The sequence below is a fragment of the Quercus robur genome, chromosome 1 (genome assembly GCF_932294415.1).
Source record: "Quercus robur chromosome 1, dhQueRobu3.1, whole genome shotgun sequence".
Classification (NCBI taxonomy): Eukaryota; Viridiplantae; Streptophyta; class Magnoliopsida; order Fagales; family Fagaceae; genus Quercus; species Quercus robur.
In genome coordinates this window covers 4,729,428-4,753,850 of record NC_065534.1, presented here as the reverse complement: position 1 = coordinate 4,753,850, position 24,423 = coordinate 4,729,428, and the positions used below count along the sequence as shown (strand labels likewise).

The 24,423-nt window shown below is 31.6% G+C and overlaps 1 protein-coding gene across 2 annotated transcripts; it reads left to right on the top strand.

Moving 5' to 3' along the window:
• Nucleotides 1–10,613: 10,613 nt before the first annotated feature.
• On the top strand, nt 10,614–18,522 carry LOC126717135 (uncharacterized). Of its 2 annotated transcripts, none has more exons than XM_050418519.1 (10): nt 10,614–11,562; nt 12,136–12,266; nt 12,381–12,443; nt 12,581–12,670; nt 12,936–13,098; nt 13,685–13,874; nt 14,720–15,555; nt 16,110–16,724; nt 16,807–16,872; nt 18,152–18,522. In XM_050418519.1, exons 1-10 carry the CDS (start codon nt 11,005–11,007, stop codon nt 18,257–18,259), a joined length of 2,820 nt encoding a protein of 939 aa, XP_050274476.1. In that variant the 5' UTR covers nt 10,614–11,004; the 3' UTR covers nt 18,260–18,522. The 2 variants fall into 2 exon arrangements, with proteins under 2 accessions (XP_050274476.1, XP_050274485.1); XM_050418528.1 differs by having other exon boundaries at nt 10,615–11,562; nt 12,384–12,443.
• Nucleotides 18,523–24,423: the final 5,901 nt, after the last annotated feature.

The following is a 24,423-nucleotide window of genomic DNA, read 5'->3' as shown; positions in this document are numbered from 1 at the left end:
GGCTTGATGGAATAATAAATGAAAAGTTAGGAAACATTAATTAAGAGATGGAGTTTTTATTTTATTTTATTTTATGTGATTGGGAAAATGTTAATTTGCAAAAGGAAGGAAAAGAAAAAGAAAAAGAAATAGTTAGTGGCACCGATGATGTGACTACTGATATGGCTTAACAGGAGCGTAGTAACAATAAATGCTATGCTTCAATTTTTAAATATATAATATAGATGAAATATTGTTTTATAAATGGAAATCTCATTTTATAATTTGACTCTTGAATTATCACCTAAGGATTCTATATTGCAACTCATAATTTTATACCTCATAAGAATTACTTTGACTTTGTTTTTATTTTTTAAAACTTATTAAAGTGTATAACTAATATCACAATATCATCTTAACCTATAAATTTTATTAAATTAATCAACGAAAATAAATAAAACTATTTCAATGGCTGTCCTTGGAATTTAATTTTGATAATTATCTTGTACTTACTTGAGAAGATAGAATTACTAAACTAAGTTGTATTAACGGTCAAAGAATCTCACATGCCCTGTCAAAATAAAGAAATAAATAAATAAAGATTTTGATTATATATAATTTCTACATATATTTTGATCAGAAACATTCCAAACTTGTTTGAGAGACTTTTGAAGACACTAAATCCTTGAAAATCCAAATACCTATCATAATGGTGAATGAATCCCATCCTCAATATGAAATGGCAATTGATGAGATCAATTATAAAAACAATAAGTCTAAAGACTCGTTAAAATTTGCAATATTTTTTATAGATATTAAAATAACATATTATGATTGGTATAAAATAAAAATTATGTAAGTGGTCTTAATAAAAATAAAATAAAATAAAAGATATTATACTTATCACAATTTGACACCTCGATAAGTTGTGGGAAAAAAAATGGTAACATTGTTATCACAAATTATGGAGGCAGGATTGAATGTGTCAGCTTTCCACTTGGTAAAAGTGAGGTGTCAAAATTAGAGACAAGGCCCTCTCATACCAAAAGAAAGAGAGAGAGAGAGAAAGGAAAGAAGAAGATATCCTTATTCCTATAAACCTAGCCAACCATTAATTAGGGCATATGTCCTTTTCCCTATACAATTCTCCTACGCTGATGTTCAAGTTGGCCACCAACTTTTTGGTAAAATAGATGGTTTCAAGTGACCTACCCTTTGTCTAAGAAGAATATTGAGAGATGCTCCAGTGGGTCTTAGACACATGTTACTATTGTAGATGGTGAAGTGAATCATCACCCTTTGATGTTGGTCCACATGATCTTCCAAAAGGATTAACACCCCTTTGGTCCCTCTATAATGATCACCAACCCTACCTTAAGAAAAAAAAAATCTCAAACTTCATGAAATCCATTTAAAATAATCTATTAGAGGTATCCCAAGCATTTATGCTATGAACGACCCATTACATTTGGATTTTAGTAGGATTTTTTTTTTTTTTTTATGAATCGAAAAATTTTATTCAAAAACAAAATAAATTACAAGAAAAATAAATTGGTTTCCAATCTGATTACAGATACAACACAGGGAGGGTCATTACTCAAATCAAAAGAACCATATACATTATTCAATAAAGACCACTTCAACGTGTGAGCTGTGTTGTGATTTGGATTTTAGTAGGATTAATTATAATGAATATTTGAATTTTGATGCAATTATGCATGAGTGCTTGGGTTTGTTATTGGGGGTGGCCTTTCCAAATCAGAAGCTACTTGTTAGTTGTGTGAAAGCAAAGTGGATAACATCATATTACCACTAAAATATGCCCCCATGTAGTAAAACTAGAGAGTCTTCCTTACAAAGATACAAGCACACAAGGACAAGATGGGATTTCCAAGGGGTTATACAATTAGTGATAAGTCCTCCATGACATGGCTATAATTGATCCCATATATAAATAATCTTCAAACAATCACAGTCAAAAGGTACTTTAGTCCTTGAATTTTAGTGGAATGATTAGACCATATACTCAACATGTAGATGCATGTTTTGATTTGGAGAAATATGGATGCATTAAATACATTTATAATATATGCACTTAGTTTTTCACTAGATGAAAAGGATTTGTCATCCTGTTGATGTGGCAAGATCTAGGCGGTCAATCATTGATGGATCAGGATAGCCACATGAATCACACCATAACCCATGTCATTTTCTTAATTAATTAGCAGTTTGCTTAAACTTCAATTTTTTATTTTTTTTAAAATATGATAAAGATCACACTCTGTATGACAAAGAAGTATAGGGCTAGAACGTATGCCATGTGCCATGTATGATTACTTTCTTGGATTTGACTCCTCTGGACTTCAAGATGGGAAGCTAATAATGAGTTTGGCCAATCTTAGATCATAAAAGGTAAATACATGTTGAATTATCATGATGAGATTTTAGTTTTATACCAAAATTACTTGCTTTTTATTAATTAAGAAAAAAAAAATAAGTATGATATTATTGACCTAATTTCAGCTATTAACATGGCTAAACTCTACTTGGAGTTGTACTGAAATTCAAAAAGAGCTAAACATGATTTTGATTTATTATTTATTTAATACAAATTGACAAAAAAAAATCAATTCTTTAGAACATGTTGTCAATGATGCTTTCCAATTCTAGGTTCCACGCCTTATTTTGTTCTCATTTTTAACTGAGCACGACTGAGACAAACCCAATAAAGAACAAAACTTAGGTAGAAGTAGAAGACAATACATTTTATGCTGCATTATTTAATGCAAGAAAATCATATGGCTGAATTTAATTGGATAATCTAATATATAGTATCTAAGGAGTACTATATTTTGTCAGGGAGATAAATACCTTGGGAAATTTCCTTGAATAATTAATATAATATATAGAAATACATTTTAATTCAAAAGGCCTAAGCCCCATTGGGTATGTAGTCTTTTTTTTTTTTTTTTGAGAAACAAATACACACACACACAAGGGAGAGGGAAAGGGTTTTAACACAAAAGCACACTACAACTCCACTCAAATTAAAGTCATGGTAACTTTTAAGGGAAGGTGGGACAAGTTATACTACACACAACACACTCTCTTAAGCAATGTGGGACAATTACCCATTCTTTTTTTGAGAAACAAACACACACACACACACACACACAAGGGAGAGGGAAAGGGGTTCTAATACAAAAATACACCACAACTCCACTCAAAAGTCATAGTAACTTTTAAGGGAAGGTGAGGCAAGTTATACTACACACAACACACTCTCTTAAGCAACATGGGACAATTACCCATTCTTTTTTTGAGAAACAAACACACACACACACACACAAGGGAGAGGAAAAGGAGTTCTAACACAAAGGCACACCACAACTCCCCTCAAAAGCCATGGTAACTTTTAAGGGAGGGTGGATCAAGTTATACTACACACAGCACTCTCTCTTAAGCAATGTGGGATGATTACCCAATGTGAGACTTCACTCACATGTGTATACCCAACATATTTAAGTTTATCATAAATAAAAAAGCATATATAAGTGCTAAACTTATCTCAAAGGGATTACCTTTTCTTTTTCTTTTTTTATTAAAAGACTATGAAATTCATTCTAAATAAAAGTCGTAAATATATTATGAAGAATAGCTTGTTCTAAAAAAATAAGAACTCTTTTCATTCCAAGCTGAAAAGTCATTAGTGCCTAAAAGTCATTATCTCCAAGGGAGTACTTTGTTAATATATAACATATTCAATGACAGTTTGAAGATTGAACACGCATCTTATTTATAGTGAATTTGCTCGTTACTCAATATGCATATGTGGCTCATTCATCATTATAGTTATATGATTGAATTTATTTAAAGAACTTAAGGCACAACATATAAGAAATTATATCTAATTTTTGTTCAATTACAACACATAAAGAATTATACCAAATAAATAAAAATGCTTTTTGATCAATACAATACATAGTGGTGGGATAGAGGAGCTGGGAGAAAGATGATGGCTGAGCAAAAATCATTGGGGCGAGGGAGGGGGAGGGCACAAAGGATATTCATTTTCTACCATTTTAGTATAACTAGCATAGGGACCACGCGATGCACGGATAATGCTTTAATTGCCATGTGAAAGATTATATAAAATGTTCCAAATATGTTAAAGAAATAACATGAAGTAATGTCGCGAAAACATGAATAAGTTTTTATTGAATTAAAGTAATACGAAATTAAGGGAATAAATAATTTTTTTTTAATCTCAAGAGGATAAAGAAATAGAGTATGCCATAGAAATTAGTTGAAGTAATGATTTTATCATGAAAAGTGAAAATTTAAAATTGTACACATATGTCCATTACAATTTTTAACTTAAAGTAAAGAGAAATTAAAGGATTAAAGAACAATGTAAAAATATTGTAATTTGAATAATGATAAAAGTATTTTAATCAATTTCATATTATTGATGTTTATTTTATGGTGTAATTGTGCCACATGGCAGAACCTTATGGTATTCCACACGAGATTTTTGTTTTGTTATTTTAGTTTTTGTTTTTTTATTTAACAATTTATAGTTTCTGCGGGAGGACTTTCGTCTCGGGCCCCAATCAGGTATTGTTCGCTTTGGGATGGGTAAGGATCGACCTACGTCCCACCTGCACGAATTTGCTCAATCCCACATCGGGGAGAGACGTCTCCTGATCACACACACTACAGTACACCCTTTCTTAGGCCAAAGACTTATAAGGCAAGGGTGGGAGGCATCTCTCCCCGATGTGGGATTGAGCAAATTCGTGTGGGTGGGACATAGGTTGATCGTTGCCCATCCCAAAGCGAACAATACCTAATTGGGGGCCGAGACGAAAGTCCTCCTATAGTTTCTAAAAAAAACTATTTATATATAATTAGTGCACGCCTATAAATAATTGATATGTGCATTTAACCCATTGACACATTCAATGAACTAATATTTTGACATAAATATAATCCTTGTTGAGGTGGAAGCCTAAATGAAGAATATGTCACTTGGCAGAATCTCATATACTCCTACATAAAATTTTTGTTTTTATATATAGATTGATTGATTTTTCATTGACTTTAAAAACATTTTTCATTAACCTGAATTTATTTGATTTCACCAAATATTGGATAATAGGAAAAACATTTTATATACCTATGCTCTATATATAAAGGCACAATAGGTAATAAAATAAAACATTCATGGGACACCAATGAACTATTAGTTTAATTGGTACCTCATGGTATCTTAAATCCCAATGTCTAGGGCTCAATCCCCCCACCCTCAACTTAATATGGAAAAAAAAATTCTCAATCCTTTATCCCTAATAGCTTTTAACAGTATTGTCTAATAACTATCCAATTATAATTATTTTTAAAAAAAATAAAAATAGCTCTAAAAATCTGATATGTTTAGTATATTGTGATTTGTTAGGAATATACTAAACAAGAATAGAATCCTAAATTTCTATTTCACGTAACATGATTTCATTATCAAAAGGAGTTCTATTTCATTCAAATATCCTAAAATACCCTTTATAGAATAATATTTTTACTTTCTATGGGTCTTGTTTAACAATCAATTATATATAAATTATTCTTCTCAAAAAAATTATATATTTAAATTATTTTCTTTTGTTCAAAATTGCTCTCTATAAATATTAAATGAAAAACCAACAGCATCTGCCCTAAAGAATAAACTCTAATAAATAACAAATTCACCTTCTTGAGAAAAATGATAATATATAAAACAAGCTGGATTTCTTAATACAATAAAAAAAATCATACATGTTTTTTTTTTTTTTAATTTAATACATCTTTTAAATTAAAATTAATACATAAAACATGAGTTTGTAATTTATTTTTTATTATTATTAATTTTATACTATAATATAAGTTGATTTACCTTACTTAAGAAAATGCTCTTACGGACCTTTTAGTAAGAAATAACTATTTCTCATTTTAAAGAAATGAGAACTTAACAAAACAAATGAATAGCAATTATAAAGCAATGGTTCCATTCATGAATCTATTATTGCGTATCACACTTGCCTTTGTTTTATATTCATAAGTCATAACGTGCCCTTTTTTGATAGTCAATTAGTCATAACGTGCCCTTGAACTTAGGAAAAGTGGACACATAAACTAACGTTTTCTTTGCTTTCACGATTTCACTAGGGCTATTCTTTCAAAAGCATTACATAACAAAACAAAAAAAAATGTCCTTATCTCTTTTTTATTAAACCAATCATTTCTTTCTCAGCTACCAAAAAACTAAAAAGTGAAAGTTAATAGATGTCTTAATCGCATTAGGTTAAAAAATATTTTTAGAAAATTTTTATGAAAAAAAAATTTAATTTTTTTTATATAAGTGATACCACTTTTTTACAATAGTTTATTAATAATTGCTCTAAGAGTAACAATTATCAAGGACAAAAGAAGCCAATAATTCTCAATCCTTTTAACTCGGACAGGCCGTTGAACTTACATTTGAAGACAATTTACGTAGCATAGAACTTCATGCATGTGTCTCATGGAGATTCACATTGACATAATTCCAATTTAACTTGTAGGTACAGATATAATTTGATTGGATTAGTGGAGATTCATTTGCCATGTCACATTGAAATTTGTGGCGTTGCATACGGAGGTGTGTGTATATATATATATATAAAAGTATAGTACTTAAGTACTGTTCTTAGATTTGCCTTTTAAGATTTTGTTATGTGAATTTTTTCTTATGAGATAGAAGTGTATTTTTTAGTTAAGAAACATCACTTAAGGTACTACATCTAAATTTATAAAAGTACAATACTTAGAGTACTCACAGCAGTGGAGCTAAATAGCTATTTTAGCTCCACCAAAACACCAAAAATAGCCACACAGCAGTGGAGCTAAACTTATTTTTTTTAGCTTCATTGCTACAGTGCACATCTATTTATAAATGTGCACTGTAGTTAAGAGCTAAAAATAATAATAATTTTTTTATTCCTCCAGTCGGATTAAAATATTATTATTTTTTCTTTTCTTTTCTTCTCAGAACTCTCACTGTCTCTCAACTCTCTCTCTCAACTTTCAGACCTCTCACGCCGCCGACACACGCCACCACAGACCCAGCTTCGACCACGGTAACCCCCACCACCCCCACCACCTCATCAGTCACAAATCCAATCACACCCACACTCATCAAACCCACCATCACCAATATCAATCACCACCTCCACCACCACGGCAACCCCCACCACCACCACATTAGTCACAAACCCAACCACACCCACACTCATCAAACCCACCACTACCAGGAAAAAAAAAAGAAGCAAACATCGACAAAACCCACAGCCAAAATGGTTTCTTCTGCAATTTTTTCCTTCGAACAAAAAAAAAAACCATGAACCAGAGGTTGATAGAGGCGTGGTGGTGGACCTAGTGGTGTTGCTTTAGTTGGGCTGAGCAGAACTGAAGCTTGGTTGGACAGAGAAATAAAGAGAGAACAGTTGGAAAATGGAGAAGGAGATGAGGAGAAAAAGTAACAAAAAGATAAAACAATAAAAAATAAGAAATGGTTGAAAGTTAAAATGTGTGGATGAGATAAGAGGAGTACGTGTGTGGAGGAGAAAAACAAAGAGGAAAAAAAAGGGAGAAGAAAGAAACGTGTATTTGGATGAAAAAATAAGATAATGGGAAAAATAAGATAAAGAATAATAAGAAATTAAAATTAAGAAATGTTATCATAATATTTTTGCAATAAATTTTTAGTGGTAGGTTATTACAATCTAATATTGGTGAGAAAAAAAATAATTATTTTGATGGTGGCAGTTGCGATGGTGGTTGTGGTTGTGGTTGTGATTGTTGTTTATTGTAAAGAATATATTATTCTATCATGTGGCGGCGGCGGCGGCAAAGGAGGTAGAAGAGTCGGCAGTGGCGGTGGTGGCATTGGGAGCGGAAGAGTCAGTGGCGGTGGTGGTGGTAGTGGCAGCGGTAGCGATTGCGATGGAAGAGTTGGTGGCGGTGGCGGTAGTGGCAGCGATAGTGACAGCGGTAGCGATTGTAGGTGGTTGTGATTGTTGTTTATTGTAGTAGATATATTATTTTATTATAGTGGATATATTATTTTATTATAGTATATATATTATTTTATTGTGATATTTATATTATTTTATTGTGTTAAAAGCTAAAATAGATCCACTGCTGCAACATGTGAGTAGGTAAAATAAATAAAGTAACTTTTTGTGGTGCTAAATAGCTATATTTTTAGCTCTACTGCTGTGGATGCTCTCAAGTACTATTCTTAGATTTACCTTTTAAGATTTTGCTATGTGAATTTTTTCTCATGAAATGGAAGTGTATTTTTTAGTTAAGGAACATCACTTAAGGTATTGCATCTAAACTTTGTTTATATATATTTATTTATTTATTTATTTATTTATTTTCAACTTGTATAAAATAAATTAAAGCTTGAAGACTTGAAGTGTTTATATAAAATTAACTAGTTTCAGGGTAAAACAATAATTGAGGGGACAAAATATAAAATACCCTTTCTTTTATAAAATACTTTCAACATATATATAAAATAGCTACCTTCACTAATACGTTTAGTATGAACTCTGAAAGACACATGAGGCCAATTATTAGTCTGTACCAATTATAAGAAGAAATTAGAATCTTGAGAGCCACATAAAAAAATAAAAGCAAGATTCTTTCAGCCGACTTACATGCCTTACCTCAAGATTCTTTTAGCTGATCGATGTGCATGAACTCAAGATTCCAAGGCCCCCCATTTTTGTCCTATCAAGCATATGGGTCCTACTTTGATGTGGGATGGAGCCGATCGAAGATTGATTTATAGAAAGATGTCCTCGTGTACTAGTTAAGAAATCTTCAAATATTTTACATGTATTAAGAAGCAGTAAAAACTAATAAACAGGAAACCTATAGACTAATCGATACATATCGATTGTCTATATTATAGAATTTAACTTTAACAAATACTCTAAGACACTGATTAATTGGATCAACGGGGGCTTGGTTGAGTGGGTAAGGCTCGGACACTTCGTGCAACCACACTTAGGTTCGAGTCCCGTTGCTTGCAGGTTTCCATTGGTGGGCATACTTAGTGAGGGGTGTACTCAAATGAGGTGACTCTCACACGGCTCGCATGCGTGGCCCTTCAGCTGGGTGGGCATGCGTACGGCTCCCTGTCCGGGGGTAAAATATAGCCATAAAGGCCCCCATTTTACATTCTCAAAAAAAAAAAAAAAAAGTCAATAAATCAAAATCAAATTGATTATTAAGCATATATTTATGGTCATATGTGGGCCATGGTATATGGTGGATCCATAAAAATACAACATAAATTATATACGTTCCAATAAATTAAGCATAAAATACAATATAAAAATGAATATCATCCCCCACTAGTGATATCTCTCTCATTTATTAATGACTTTATAAAAAGGTAACCGGTGACATCTTACCTCAGCTGATATTTTTCAAAGCAAACCGCAAAGTCAATCACCTGACTGACTAAATATTTTGTTTTAAAGTAAAAAATTATTTTGCTAAGTAAATTTACAAGGAGAGAAGAAAAGAGTGACGAAAGAGTGATATGTTACTGACGCAATCTCTTATTATTTAACGAGAGAGAAAGTTGTGATAGGTGGACAATAATTTTGGATTTATGGAACCATCGATTTTATCGTCCATTAATTAAACTTATCATCTAAATAAGTTGGGAATAAATCTACTTCATTAGCCCTATTTTAAAACATAAAACTCATTCCAAATTCTTAAAGTAATTTATCTAAGTAAAAACTTTTTTTTAGAAGAATCTAAGTAAAAACTTTAATCGTTAGAATCTCATTCCATCTATTTTATACGTGTTTTTTCTTTTAAGTATAAACTCTATTTACATCATAATAATCTTTAGTGTAAATTACTTTTTAAACCATAGAGTTTTTAATGTGTTTCATTTAAACCATAAACTTTTAAAATATTTCATTTAAATATCAAAATTTCTATAAAAAAATTCATTTAAACGTTACAGTTTTTGATAAGTTTCATTTAAACTTCACAGTTTGAAATAAATTTCATTTAAACTAGTTGGTCATGTGATGTTTAATAGGTTAACCAAAAAAAAAAAAAATGTGATAGAAGGTATGAGTTAAACATTTCTTGAAACTTTGAGGTTTAAATGAAATATTTTGAAATTTTCAAGTTTAAATAAAATGTTCCTAATATTAATTAGTCAACACAAAACATGGAGTTAAGTTGCCAAGGGCCCACACCTTTGATAAGCCTCCCAATGATCTAATGGCTGCAATCATCAATACATTCTATGTATCAATAGGATTTCACCTGAATGCAACACATTGAAACTGGGAAGCTTTACCTCTTGATGGAGACAATGCAAGAATTTCAATAAAAAGATGACTCTCAATCTAGAATACCAGAGAAATACGTAATAAATAATAAATAGATAATTGACATAAAGTCATTAGAATTAGGTAAATCACAACCAGCATTCAGAAAAAGAAGGAAAAACGATGTTATAGTAAATAAAGGTGTTAAACTGCCCTATCAAGAAGTCTTTCACTACTCAGGTATTCTTACAGTTGGAGTTGACAAACTCATAGGCTCTGCCACAAAATTAGTTATTATCTAAAAACCTGTACCTGCACTAACTACCCACCTTCAGCCTTCCCCATATGGACCCCCAATAGGCCATAGCATCCTCTCAATCTCTCTCATGGCCCTGAGAAAGAGAACTTTGTTTTTCTAAATGCGATAGTAAATAGTTCTTTGAAATTTGAGCCTTATTGTACTACCTCTTTTCTGCTATGGTCCATATGATATGGGGCACCACAAAAGGTCACGTATATACAAACCCAACCAAACTTTGTACCTGACAAAATCTACATGTAAACATGTCCTAGTTTTTTTCTTTTTTTTCTTTAAGAGTTTCTGATATGTCTGGTCTTCACCAGGTTCTCCAGTGCCACCATGTCCATATTCCCTTTCATGTTTTTCATCCAGGTCCTTTTGTCAGTGACCTGTTTTGTGGTTCTTGCTTATGCTTCATGGTGTCCATATCATTTTGTTCAACAAACCAATCAACAGTTTGAGCAGAAAACTGATAGGTTCTGGGAGTTTAATGAGCAAACCAACAATTGGGTTGAAGTAGAACTGCCTCATGATCTAGTCTCTTGTGTAAATGATAACTGTACTAAAGTGGGGTCGATTAGTTCAACAACAAAGAAGAACAATAATCACTTAGAAAAAAAGCATGATGTTCCTGAACAAAGGGACAGTTTGAAAAAGAAGGATGAGGAGAACTCTGATATGGTTCTGCCTCTGAGAAAGAGAATTTCATTGACTAGAATGTCTGAGACATCCGTTTGGGTCACTGGTGAAAGTGGCTCTATCTACGAGAGGTTTTGGAATGGAGTGCAGTGGGTGATTGCTCCCCACGATTTACCAGTATTTGCAGGTCATGCAGTCTGTGTGTTTATTGTCAATCAGACAATTCTTGCTCTATCTGAAGCAGGAATTCTGTATCAGGTATTTTAAATTTATAATGCATCAGTTGTCTCAAAAATTTATAGCAGATAACATATCAACATCATTGTATCGATTCTCTCTCTCTTTTCTGGGTTGGTTTTGTAGGGTTGATTCATAATTTTTAAATATACACAAATATTTATTTCCTAGTTCTTCTCAATAAACTTTCTCATATTATTGTTGGGTGGGAGAGGAGTGCATTTCCAGACATGTAGAGTAGTAAACCTTGATCAGATGATACTTGGAAGCAGAAATTTCCTCTTCTATTAGTGTTTTCAGTTTGATAGGTAGACAGACTTATTATCAGAGACCATCAGATTTTCTAGCTATGTTATATTAAAGTTTTCATATCAGTGTAAGGTTTCAAATCAGAACAGAGTTAAACCAGGACATTTCATAAAAAATAAAAATAAACATTTTTAAAACAAAAATTTAAACAAATAAAATTTTGGCACTTTTTGACTCAGATTAAAACAGTTTGATAGATGGAAATGGAATTACCTATCTTTTTCTGGAGCAGCTAGAGTATCCTTGTTGATTGTATAAGCTAATTTATTCTTTTGTCGTTTTCAGATGCAACTCAGTGAGAACTCACAGCCAGTTTGGGTAGAGTTCACACCTATAGTAAATCAAAGCATAGATAGAGAAGGGGAACAAAGTTCTGAGATATTAATAAAGTCTGGTGCTGTGTCATATGATGGAGTGTAAGTGCATCAACTTATATTTTATGAGTAGATTGTACATAAATTTTGTCACTGCAAGAAACTTGTCAAGTCGATCCTCCAAATAACTCCTTGGTTTTGATTGCTTCCTGTCAGCAGTGTTTATTTCTGCACAAGGAATGGGACACTGTTAGAACTTAGTGAGGTTGAGCCTCCAAGGTAAGAGTTACATACGTATATGATTGAAGCTATATAGCTAATGATAGTGCCTTAAATTTTAGTCTCTATTTATAATGTAGATTCCGATGGGGAGACTCTAATTTCACTTGGACGTTTGTGCTATAAACGGAGAACAGATGGGTTAATCATGGTCAACCACCTGGCGCAAATGTTGCAGCAATAGCTGATGCTGCTACTGTGAGAACAGAAGTAGTGTATACCATAAGGTGTGATCTCTGACTCCCTCACCCGGGTGCATCTCCATATATAGATAAAGTATCAACACAACATCAAATCAACAAATATCTTAATCCCAATTCATGTTCTTAGCCAATTCAAAGAATTACCAAAGTGAAAATCAATATTCAAATAATTACTATATGAAATTAGGCTAACTTGGAAATTGTTAACTACTGGTGTTACAAGTAACCGTTTACATTGCTAGAGAGCTTTATTATCATATTAAGCTAAACATGTAATTGTACAATGCAGTTCCATAGGAGATCTTTATGAATATGATAGGAACTCAAAACCATCATGGAAGAAGCATATATGGAGAGGAGCAGCTCAAGATGCTTCTCTAATTCCATCAATGGGGTATACTTTATATGGCTTGAGTGGAGATTATTCAATATCCTTGTTTCTCTTAACCAAGGTACTTTTTCTGCAAGCATCTGTTAACTGAAGCAAATAGTGATAATCTATATTCAGCATTAGAGCATACCAAAAGGATGAAAAGTGTTATTATGATTGGAAGAATGATAAAAAAGAACAACCCCTGATCCCGCCCCCACCCCCCACAGAAGGAAAAGACATGCATGTGCACACGCGCACAAACAAAAATACATCAGGAGACAAAATTCAGCAGCCAGTGGTAGAGATAATATCTAGGCTGATGAAGTGAATAATATAAATTAAAAAAAAAGGGAATAACTTAAGATCCATGCAGTTAGTATTAAAGTTATGACTGATGCCGCATGAATTTTGTGTCCTGGGACAAAATTTGCAGCCTCCTTGAATTTTTCAAGGTTCATATAAAGAACATGTTATACAATGAACTGCATCCACTATACTATAAGCTACAAGAGTCCTCTGTTTGCCATGGCTAGCGAATTCTGTCTAATTGTGTTATATATATCAATAAAGGCTATTTTTACATGCATGGATCTCCTTGTAGACCTAAAGTTACATTTTCTTTTCAAAACTTAACAGAATCCATTGACAAGATTTTGCATATACAGGGTGGTAGTTTGGTAGAGAGACGACTAAATCAAAGGAAGTGGAAATGGGTAGTCCATGGAAGTCCAAAAGGTCAGCACCTGACATCTATCACACCAGTTCTGCAAGATGAGCTAAATGATAAGTTCTTCTCATTGTTTCTCACCACATCTTCTGGATCCATTTATGAATATCAAATACCAAAACAATCAGGTGAGTCAAGCAGGCATTATGAGGAAACTAATTGTTTAATTTCAGTTAATTATATAACTTTGGAAGCAGTTTCCCAATTTGAATTTTACAGGAACAAGCATCTTACCTGCTAAAGCCTTTGTTCACCATCTATAGCCTTAATTGAAAATGATGATTTGAGAATCCAAATTGCATATTTCAACATTTTCACACACACCAAAACATTAAAAACAATTACCCTCCATTAAGGTCACATCTGAAAGAAGTTTAGGAATAGTCTTCTAATTTTTTCTCACAAAATTAATGGATATTCTTGAAGTAATTAGTAGGCAAAGCAGGTGCAGTCTGCCCCTTTAGAAAAGCTAAAATGGTCCACTAGAGGTTGCAAGGAGGCAGTACAGTATATATCAGTCCCAAAGTAAAGTAATTTGAGTGGAAAAAACTAAAGCAATATACATTGAAGTAGCTTTTTATACACAGATTATATTTAATCATTTTTTTTGCTTGACTAGAAAAAATTGTGTAGGGAGGAAAGCAGTTTGAAGTAACCACAATTCAGTTTCACAATGTTTTTGACAGAAAAGGAGTAACTCAGTTCTTACTTTGGAAAAAACTTCGTTAGCCTCATTTTTCATAATATAATCAAATTAAATTCCTACACCATGTCATAAATATAGTCAAAGTATCATAATTTTTTTCATTCCCATTCAATGATCAGCTATCCTTTTTAAATCTAAAAATGAAGTCATAATTCTCTTGTCATAATGTACATGAGTTATGGGTAGCTACAGGAGAATCCAACAAATTTTTATTGATAGAAAACTTAGGAATTCATCCTAAATGTAAAATGCCTCACATGAATACAGGTATTGCTCAAGAGAATCAAATTCCAGATGCATGGGTTAGTCATATGCATCCCCTACATGCAAAGGCTGCAAGAGGTATTGCTGGCCTACAATTTTATCCTGGCAAGATACTGTTCCCACTGGATGATGGAAGACTTGCAGAATTGCATCTACCAGGCCTAGGTGGTGAAAATTCAGGGCCAACATATCAAGTTAATTTTCGAAGAAAAGCATCAACTAAATATATATGGTCAATAATTGATGCCCCAGAGACTGAAGGATGGAATGCTGAGTATTGCACAGAACATCGTGGACCAACAAATTGCATCACAGGTGTAAAAGATGATTCAAATGGTATAGGATTTATGAGACCAATGACGAGAAGGCGGAAGGGAACCCAAGAACAAGCTTACTTACCTTCAGGTGCATCAGTCAGTGAGCCAATAAAAGCTATTGATGAATATACTTTCCCAGTCAATTGGATCAACACAAACTTCCGTCTAAGAGTGATGCATGGAGGCAGATCATTTTTCCTCATAACAGATGGTGGTTTGACTTTCGAATATCTTTATACTGAAAATGTATGGCTGTGGCTGAGACATGATCACACAACAGCTATCAAAGGTGCACTAGGAAATTACAATGGAAGTTTATATGTTGTTGACACATACGGCAGTTTGCTTATTAGGGAAAGGAGCAGCAATGACTTGGCGTGGATAAATTGTACTGCTTTGAGGAAAGGAAGGCAAGTTATTGGAGGCCCTCCATGGGATGTAATGCCAGGTAGAACTATGAGAGTAACAGCAGAAGATGCACTGTTCTTTGTGAGCAAAACAGGAAGATTATTACAGTTCACAGTAAGTTAAAAGAACCACACCATATGAGTGCATATATCGATTCAATTACTTAAAACCATTGAAAATATAATAATTATCATAATGGTAAATAAAATTTTGACAATTCTTCCCCTATTTTGGTAGACAGCTTTTCAGAACATTAAAATAAATCCAAGAAATATACAAGGATATCAATTTATTATTTAATTCACTTTTCTCATCCCATTTTGACCACATCACATACATATCCATGACATCTAGAGCAATCCTTCACCATAATTAACATTGCAAGTGCCGCGTAGTTATTTTACCAATGTTAGTATCACATTTGAAAATAACTTATAGTCAGTATCAATTAAATCATCATCCATATATATGATACTGTATAAGATCAGGGCAAACAAGTATTAGCAGTGACCTTGATAGAAAATGTAGAATCGTACAAGTAACTGGAGAACTATTCTTCAAACTACAGAAACAGTGCTAAATGCTACATAAGCCAAAAATATTGACAAGGCTTCTCAAATGATATTACAAATGGAGATGACTGACTGATAACCAAAATCATTCTGTAGGTTGCCCTGAGGAAATTTAAATGGAAAGATTGCCGAAACCCTCCAAACACCAAAGTTGCATCTATAGTAGATCAGGAAATGTTCAGGGAAAATATAGTGTTTGTAGTTGGAAGGAACGGTCGGCTATATCAGTATAACAAAGTGACTGAATTGTGGCATGATCATTACCAGTCTCAGCATTTGACTCTATCAAGATTTCCCGGAACTGCTATGAGGTCATCGTCACTATCACTTGCAGGCTCACTTTTCATGCTTTCAGAAGATGGTGGACTAGTTGAATATCATTGGAATACATTCGATGGCTGGAATTGGGTGGAGCATGGAACTCCATATAGAGGTGTGACCTTGGTTGGCACACCTGGCCCATGCTTTGAAGGTAATCAACTGTTTTTAATTGGTTCAGATGGAAAAGTATATCTGAGGTATATGGATCAAATGACATGGAAATGGAAAAGTCTTGGATTTCCATATATGGGAAATAATGTTGTTGAGAATCAAAGACAAGAGGAAGGCAATGACAGGAAGGAAGAAATTTGTGTTGACGAAGATTTTGCAGCTAGCTTGGAGATGAATTCAGAAACCCTGAATGATCTTAGCAGTTACTGTGACCCAAAGGTAAGTTGTTAATATCAAACTGCACTAATTGCTAGTATATCATTGAACTAATATTAATGGTGAGGATTGTCAACATATGCAGATGGCATCTACTCGACCAATTCTTTTTACTGAAGATTCAGTAATCTTTGAGCTAAGAGATGGCAGAGTAAGCAATCATTATCTTATATTGATTACTATATTTCATTTCCTAATAGCGAATCCAAGCAACATTAGTTAAATCCAACTCCTTCCTGATAGGTCTCAAGCTCTGTACATAGACATACAGTTTATACAAATTGAGATGGATTTTAGTACAAAGCTATGCGATATTATCCAACAAAGATGAACTTTATAAAATCACATAAATCTTGTGAAGAGAAATCTAAATTTTCTTAATTAACATTCAAATCAAATCAAATGAGCCCTAATGACAACTACTTTGGTTCATATTTTATCCAGAGTTTCTTTATTCACAGTTAAACACAACTGCACCTATAGGGGATTCAACCATGACATTCTACCCCTTGTTTACTGGTGGGAGGAGATAGCTATTTGGTCCAATGACCACTTGCACTGTTAGAAGAATGGTTAACTGATAAATTCACCATTTTCCAAAAGCTTTTGGGACAATAGATAGTTTAACGAGCAAGTGGTCCTAAGTTTGAACCATATCTTCACCCTTCCTTCCATGTAAAAAATTAAAAATCCCATGTTTTAAATTCACCATTTCCAAAAAAAACTTAAGCTTTTGGGACAAAGTGGTAGTTTAATATGTTCAACTAAGGTCAACTAAATGAATCCTTTTAAACCATTTTGATTTACCTAGTTGCATATCCTCATTTATATTCTTAGCTATTATGTCTTTTCTCACTGCCTCAGCCACCAACTTTTGGTATTTTTCTTGTTTATTGTGAGCACTTCCAACCTGACTTAAGTCACTTCTAAATGATGCATTTACAAGTCCTGAAAGTTGCTTACCACATAGGTGATTCTCCCTCATCTAGTTTCCTTTGGTTCTATTTCTATCTTTTCATTACCAGTCAGTCTTGTTTTGGCTACACTCTTTGTTTGAGGTTGTTCTGTCTTTGCTGCCCAACATTCTGCACCATAGAGCAGTGGTGGCCTAAAATTTCTTCTCAAAGATTTATAGGATATCCATTTCCACTTCATTCAACCTATTCAATCTCTTCCATATGGAAGCTTCCCAAAATGTCATCAATTTTTATTTTGGTGCCAAGTTATATTGAAATTTTATTTCAAATATTATGTCTTATTTAAACATCTATTCCTTCTATGAACATTTCATGCTTCTTTTAGTCATTTACAGCTTCTAAATTTTGAAAAGAGTTTTCATGGAATGCATCACTAATAGGAACAACTGAAACCACAACCTGAAAACAACAGATGAGAATCAGACTATTGCTAATATTGTTATGTCATGGCAGCTAGCAGAAATGCAACGAATGGAGGGCACGCATTGGGTATGGTCTCGTACCATTGGCACACCAACAAGCTTCTGCATGGAAAATTATTGGACTGCTCCAGCATCATGAAACAAAACACAATCTTTTTTTTTACTTAGAAAGAACATGATGGTAGTCATGGTACAAACTACACATCTACAGCATTCTTCAGTTAGCACAGAGGAGTCATTCTGAACAAGCAGTATACCCTTTTTTTTCATTACATGGAGAAAGTAGGATTCAACCACTTATACAAAGTGAAAAAGCATAATGATGTAAACTTTTCTTGATTACATCAACAATCAAAATAATGCCCTTGTTAAAAAAATAATGGCATTTTTTTTTTGTGGTAATTATCATGACAAGGTACTGAGTGAAAACTAGTTTTAGTAACATGATCAACGTTTCCAAACTCAATCAAAAACGTCTCAAAAAGAGTGAACATAGATATAATTGAATTTGAATATCCCAAGATGGCAGCATATGCTTGATTTTCTTTTTACAATTTTTTTTTTCTAAAAATTCCTTTCCTAATTTTTCTGCTTTTTTTTTATCACATTTTTTAAGATAATTTTTTAATTTTCAAATTAATAATTAATTCAATATTTAATATTTTTCCTGATGGTTCCTTATTGATTATATTCAGACATCGCTTTATATCTTTATTATTTAATCAATTAGATGAGATTATACTATTACATTGTTATACATTTTATCCTTTGTTTTAGCTAGCTTATGAAGTAACTATAAATTTTTTTGGAACTCTTGGCCCATTTGGAGTTTGTACAACACCTCATAATGAAACCATCCAAAGTTACTACTCTTTTATTTTATTTTATTTGAGACTCCAAATTTAGTAATTTACTGCATATATTGATATATATATATATATACCAGCTTGGATGGCACTACAATACAATATCTATTAAAATGATTAAATTCCGTTGCATGCAACTAAAAGATGTCCAGTAGGCAAATGAGGTATCCAAGTGAGCTAGTCAAAAACCTCCATCCAGCCAAAGATGGATGAAAAGAAAGTCTGGTTGAAATTCACGACGAAAATAAACCTAATGCATATAACTTACTGTCAAAGATCTGTTTTGTTTGCAACCTTGCTGCTAGCTCTAATAGATATGTACATTGAGAAATTGGTTTTCCTTTGATCTTAAGTCCATCTTTCAATCTACTAATTAATTAAGATGCCTCAAACTAGTTTACCAAAATCCTTCCTCTCTAGTTATGTTGTTTGTAGTTGAGATATCTGTTCAAGCATAAAATTATCTTATGAGACAAATTTTCTAACATGTGAAATCCACACATTCTATATGAGCATGATCTTATAAAATCATATCATGAGATACCATTTCGAGCAGACTTTCTTCTCTATTTAAGATGTTCGTATATTCGACTTACCTACTAGAACAAAAATGAATCTTATGAGATAGTCTTATTAGACTACCTCTCACATGTAATATCCACACATTCTCTGTGAGGTGACCTCGTGAGATATCGTCTCATAAGATAGCTAAAAACCTGAAAGATAAAACAGAAGAAATGGTCTTCCATAACATGGAAGAAGATATGAGCATATATAAATGGCAAGCTTTGCAAGAAAGTATTCACTGGGCTGGGCTATTCAACCCAAGCATATTTACAAGTTCACAACCAACAAACAGAGGTAGTTTGGCATAACGGGAATGGTGGTTTCATGCATAGATTCGGGAATGGTGGTCTTCACGCATAGATTCATGTACACATGAAAGGAGAGTGTTACATGCATATGTTAGAAAAAATATTCTCTTTGCAGCAAAAGGGACAAAAAATGAGAAAAGCCGAGTTAGAGTTTGATCCAGAGAAACAAGTGATAACAGGTAAAAGACGAATCCTTTCTTTTCCCCTTCTGATTTCAAATTCCATAAAACATCAGTTTGTCCATACCCAGTCACTAAAATCTCACCAAAGAGAATAAAAACATATTATAACTAAGCCACATTCCAACCAGCATTTCAGAATATAAATATAATGCTAACAGGAATAGCATTGGAGTCGGTAAAACAAAGATCACTACAAGTGATTAATGAGGATCCTAATAGGAACAACATTGTGAGTTATCAAAGTACACAAATATGCAATAATTAAACTATTTATATAAACCATCAATTAAAAGACCAAACAAATCCAATGAGTTCAATGCATGATATGTAATAACAAACTAATCACATACCCGCGCGTTGCGCGTAATTATTTTTTATGGTGATCTCATTATTATTATTATTTTGTAATTTGAACTAATTTAATGAAAAGTAATGCATTTCATAATCATATTTATCACAAAATAATTTTTTATTATTGTAGAATTGTTTTATTTAAAATTTGAAACCTTAATTCTACCATAGTTAGTTGACTAATTTTTACATCTCTAAGTCAATTAAACACGTTTTGCATGCTACATGTAAACCTTCTTTTCCATAAGGGTCGAAATAATGTGCGTAATATTTTTTTTTCTATGGAAGTTAAAAAGAATAAAATTCACCTTGTCTTGATGTTTTCTAAAAATTAAATTTGGAGATTCTCTTTCAATAATTGTGAAAATTCCAAGCAATAATTCAGAAGGTAATACATGTTACATGTTCATGCTTTGATTGTGTAATTGTATGATTGATTTGGGTTGTAATTTATAAGTTGAATATGGTGGTGTATATCCAAAAGAATCTAATTATGTTGTTTAGGATATTGAATATAGTATTGTGTGTGATTTATAGAGTAGCCATGGTTGTAGTAATTAAAAGTGGTTTTCATTGTCTTTTAAGTTAATAAAAACCTTACATCTATTTTTTTTTTTCAAAAAACCTTTACGTATTTTTTTAACGTGAATCTTTACACATACCTTAATAAGTAAACCCTATACATTTCATTTTCTTAGATGCATAAAAAAAAGACATCTATTCCATAATAATAGTGGCTAATTAGTTTTTTCATGTTCTCATTTATAACGTTTCTTACTATTATCATATTTTACTGGCTGTTGATTTTCATAATAGAGGCATTAAATGAGAGTTAAATTCTTCGAACCTTTCATTAGATTTTAAAAGCCATGGTGTGTGAAGAATATAAGCATTTAAGGACTTTTTTATATATTTTATTATTTATAAATAATGTTAAATGAAATGTCAAAAAAAAAATATTTTGAAAATTTTCATTTTTATTTCTTATATATTTCTATTATTACTGAAGAACGTTTTCCTTTTAGTTTTGATAGTAAATATGATTTTCTAGATTAGAGTTTGATTAGTTTCAAGTTTAAATTTTGTATGATTTTATTTAATTGTTGATTATATGATTTAATTAAGTGAATTTAACGATTTATTTATTTGCATTGTAAAGTTTATAATAATATTCGTTGGGTCATCTCTAATTAATTTTTTACTCCTTTAGCCGTCGGTCTCTTTGTTTTCCAATTAACGGTTACTAATTAATTTATTTAATTGACGTTTGATTTATTTTACTAATCTCTTTCTCTCCCTCTTTGTTAACATCCTATTGTTTTTCCAAATTTGATGATAATTCTAATGTACTAAATATGCATATTGTAACGTTTATTTTTATTTTTATTTTACTCCATTTTGCTACCATGAAGTTAGTACATCCATAACTATTAGTTTATTATTTTATGATATGTTTGGTTAGATATTATTATTATTATTATTATTATTATTATTATTATAAATTTAGTGTTTCTAAAATAGCATGTGTTTTGTATTCTCTTTTTCTATTAATGAATTGTAACTTTTTATGGGAATATTTTATAAGAAATTTTTTTTTTTTGTTTTTTTTTTTTTAAAATTGAGTGTTTCTAAATTGATATTTGTTTTGTATTTCATTTTTCCATTGATGCATTGTAACATTTTATGGGAAGACTTTATAAAAACAATTTTTATTTATTGAATAAAATATTATACGTTTAATTTAAAAAAAAAATGAGACAAAATATAAATAATTATGATATGAAGGATGTTGCTAAATTTAAATGTTGAATAAAATAAGATGAGAATAAAATAATGAAATGTATAGCAATAAACACCATATTATTTTAGTTATGCTATGTAATAAAATAATATTATATTTTTATATACTATCTTTATAATGCAATAATATAACATTTAACAACCAATGTGAATAAAAAAGATAACAACATAAAATATAAAACTAAATCGTATCAAGCTGGATTACCTGTCAATTCCAATTTTAGCAAACTAACTGACTTCTAGTAGTCTAAAACTGATTTTTGCGATGCATTTGGTGGAGCATTCAATACTGCATCAGTATGTTTTGATGGTCAACCTGTTACACTAAATTTAAAAAAAAAAAAAAATATATATATATATATATATATATACCAAAAATTGAAGGAAAAAAAAAAAATATATATATATATATAGAGAGAGAGAGAGAGAGGGGCGGGGGGTTTTGTGTGTGAAAAAATAGAAATTATGCATGGAATAAGAGGGAGAATGACAATTTTATAGCATGAGGATAAGAATAAGAAGAGTCAAAAATAAAGGAAGATAAAAAGATAGAATAATATTAATATTGAGAGTAGTGGGGATATGAAAAGTTGAAATGGAATGAGAAAGGTTGAAGAAAGTTAAGGTAGAGAGTAGTGGGGATATGAAAAGTTAAAATAGAATTGAAAATTTAATAATAAATAAGAATAATTAAAAATAAGATAAATTAAATATGATATTTTGATTGTAATATAATAGAGTTTTTAATTCACTTTAAATGTTAAAAAATTGTATAAAAAAATTGATAATGACATGGCTGTTGACGTGGCTCAATGGAAGCGTAGCAACATTAAATGCTACGCTTCAGCTTTTAGTAATATATTGATTGATTGGGTTCAAAATCCAAATGCATTGGACCCATCATCATAGTAACATGTATTCACTTTTGATTATGTGTCATCATCCCAACAAAGAAGTGTTCACAATTGATTATGTATCATCATCCCAACAAGTCCAATGCACTAAAACTAAGCCATATCTTTGAAGTATTAAGTTCTACCAAAAGAGCATATGTGACAAATATAGTATGTAATGATTTTTTTTTTTACTCTAGTTCCTTCTATCTTTCCTTGCTTTAAAAAGATGGATAATGGTTACCCTCTTCCTTATCAAGTGTAATCGAATACCCGTTAACATATTTCTTTCACTTATTTTATCTCGCAATAAAAATGATTATGTATATGTAAAATCTTTTTTTTTTAATCTAAAAAATTTCTGCAATTTGGTGAAGCCACTTAATGCAACCACAATTTTTAAGCCCAACTTTTATTATATAGTATATATGATATGATATTATAAAAGATAAAATCGTGTTTTATATTCTTGTATTTCCAATGAAAATATTTGAGATTTAAATTTCCTTTTAGTGGGCATAATGGGTTTTTAATAGGTTGTTCATGAGATTTTAACAAACCTTTAATGGGTTTATAAAAAAAAATTAAATATATAAATTATAAAAACATTAAGGGTTTATTTGTATAAGCTATTAGAAAATTATGTTTTGAGTTAAAAATAAGCGTTTGTAAAAAAGTTATTAGAAGTTGTGATTGTAAAACAAAATTTTGAATTTTAAAAACGTTTCTTTTAATCTCCTATAACGCTTAACCAAACGATCTTACATATCACAAAACATGGAATATTAAATTGTGCTATTAAATTAACTCAAACAACAGTTCATCATAGCTTAAACACAATTACTTAAATATCTTAGAAATTAGGGTCCGTATGGTTGGAAGAGTGGAAAAGTGAGAGGATAGAAAATGGGAAGGAGATAGAAAAGTGGAAGGATATATAGAAGAGATTTAGTTTTCTCCTATTTGTGTTTGGGGGGGAGGATGGAAAAGTTGAAAGATGGAAAACTTATTTATTTAATTGAGAAGAAAAATGAGACTATAAGAGGATGGAAAAATGAAGTTGGTATAAATTTACAATTATGTCCTCATTAAATAAAACAAAAAGCAACACATTTTTTTAGCAAATAAATTGTGTATGTGACTATGTGCAAACAAAAAAGTAACAAATTTTTTTAGCATAAAAATTATGTATGTGCAAGTGGACAAAAAAAGAAAAAAAAGAGAGCAATTGGACAAAACAAACAAACAAAAAAACGCAAATGGGCATGGATGAAACTCATGTAAAAGTGCACATGGGCATTTTTGTTAGCCCAAGTGCTTCATTTTCTCTCCCCTG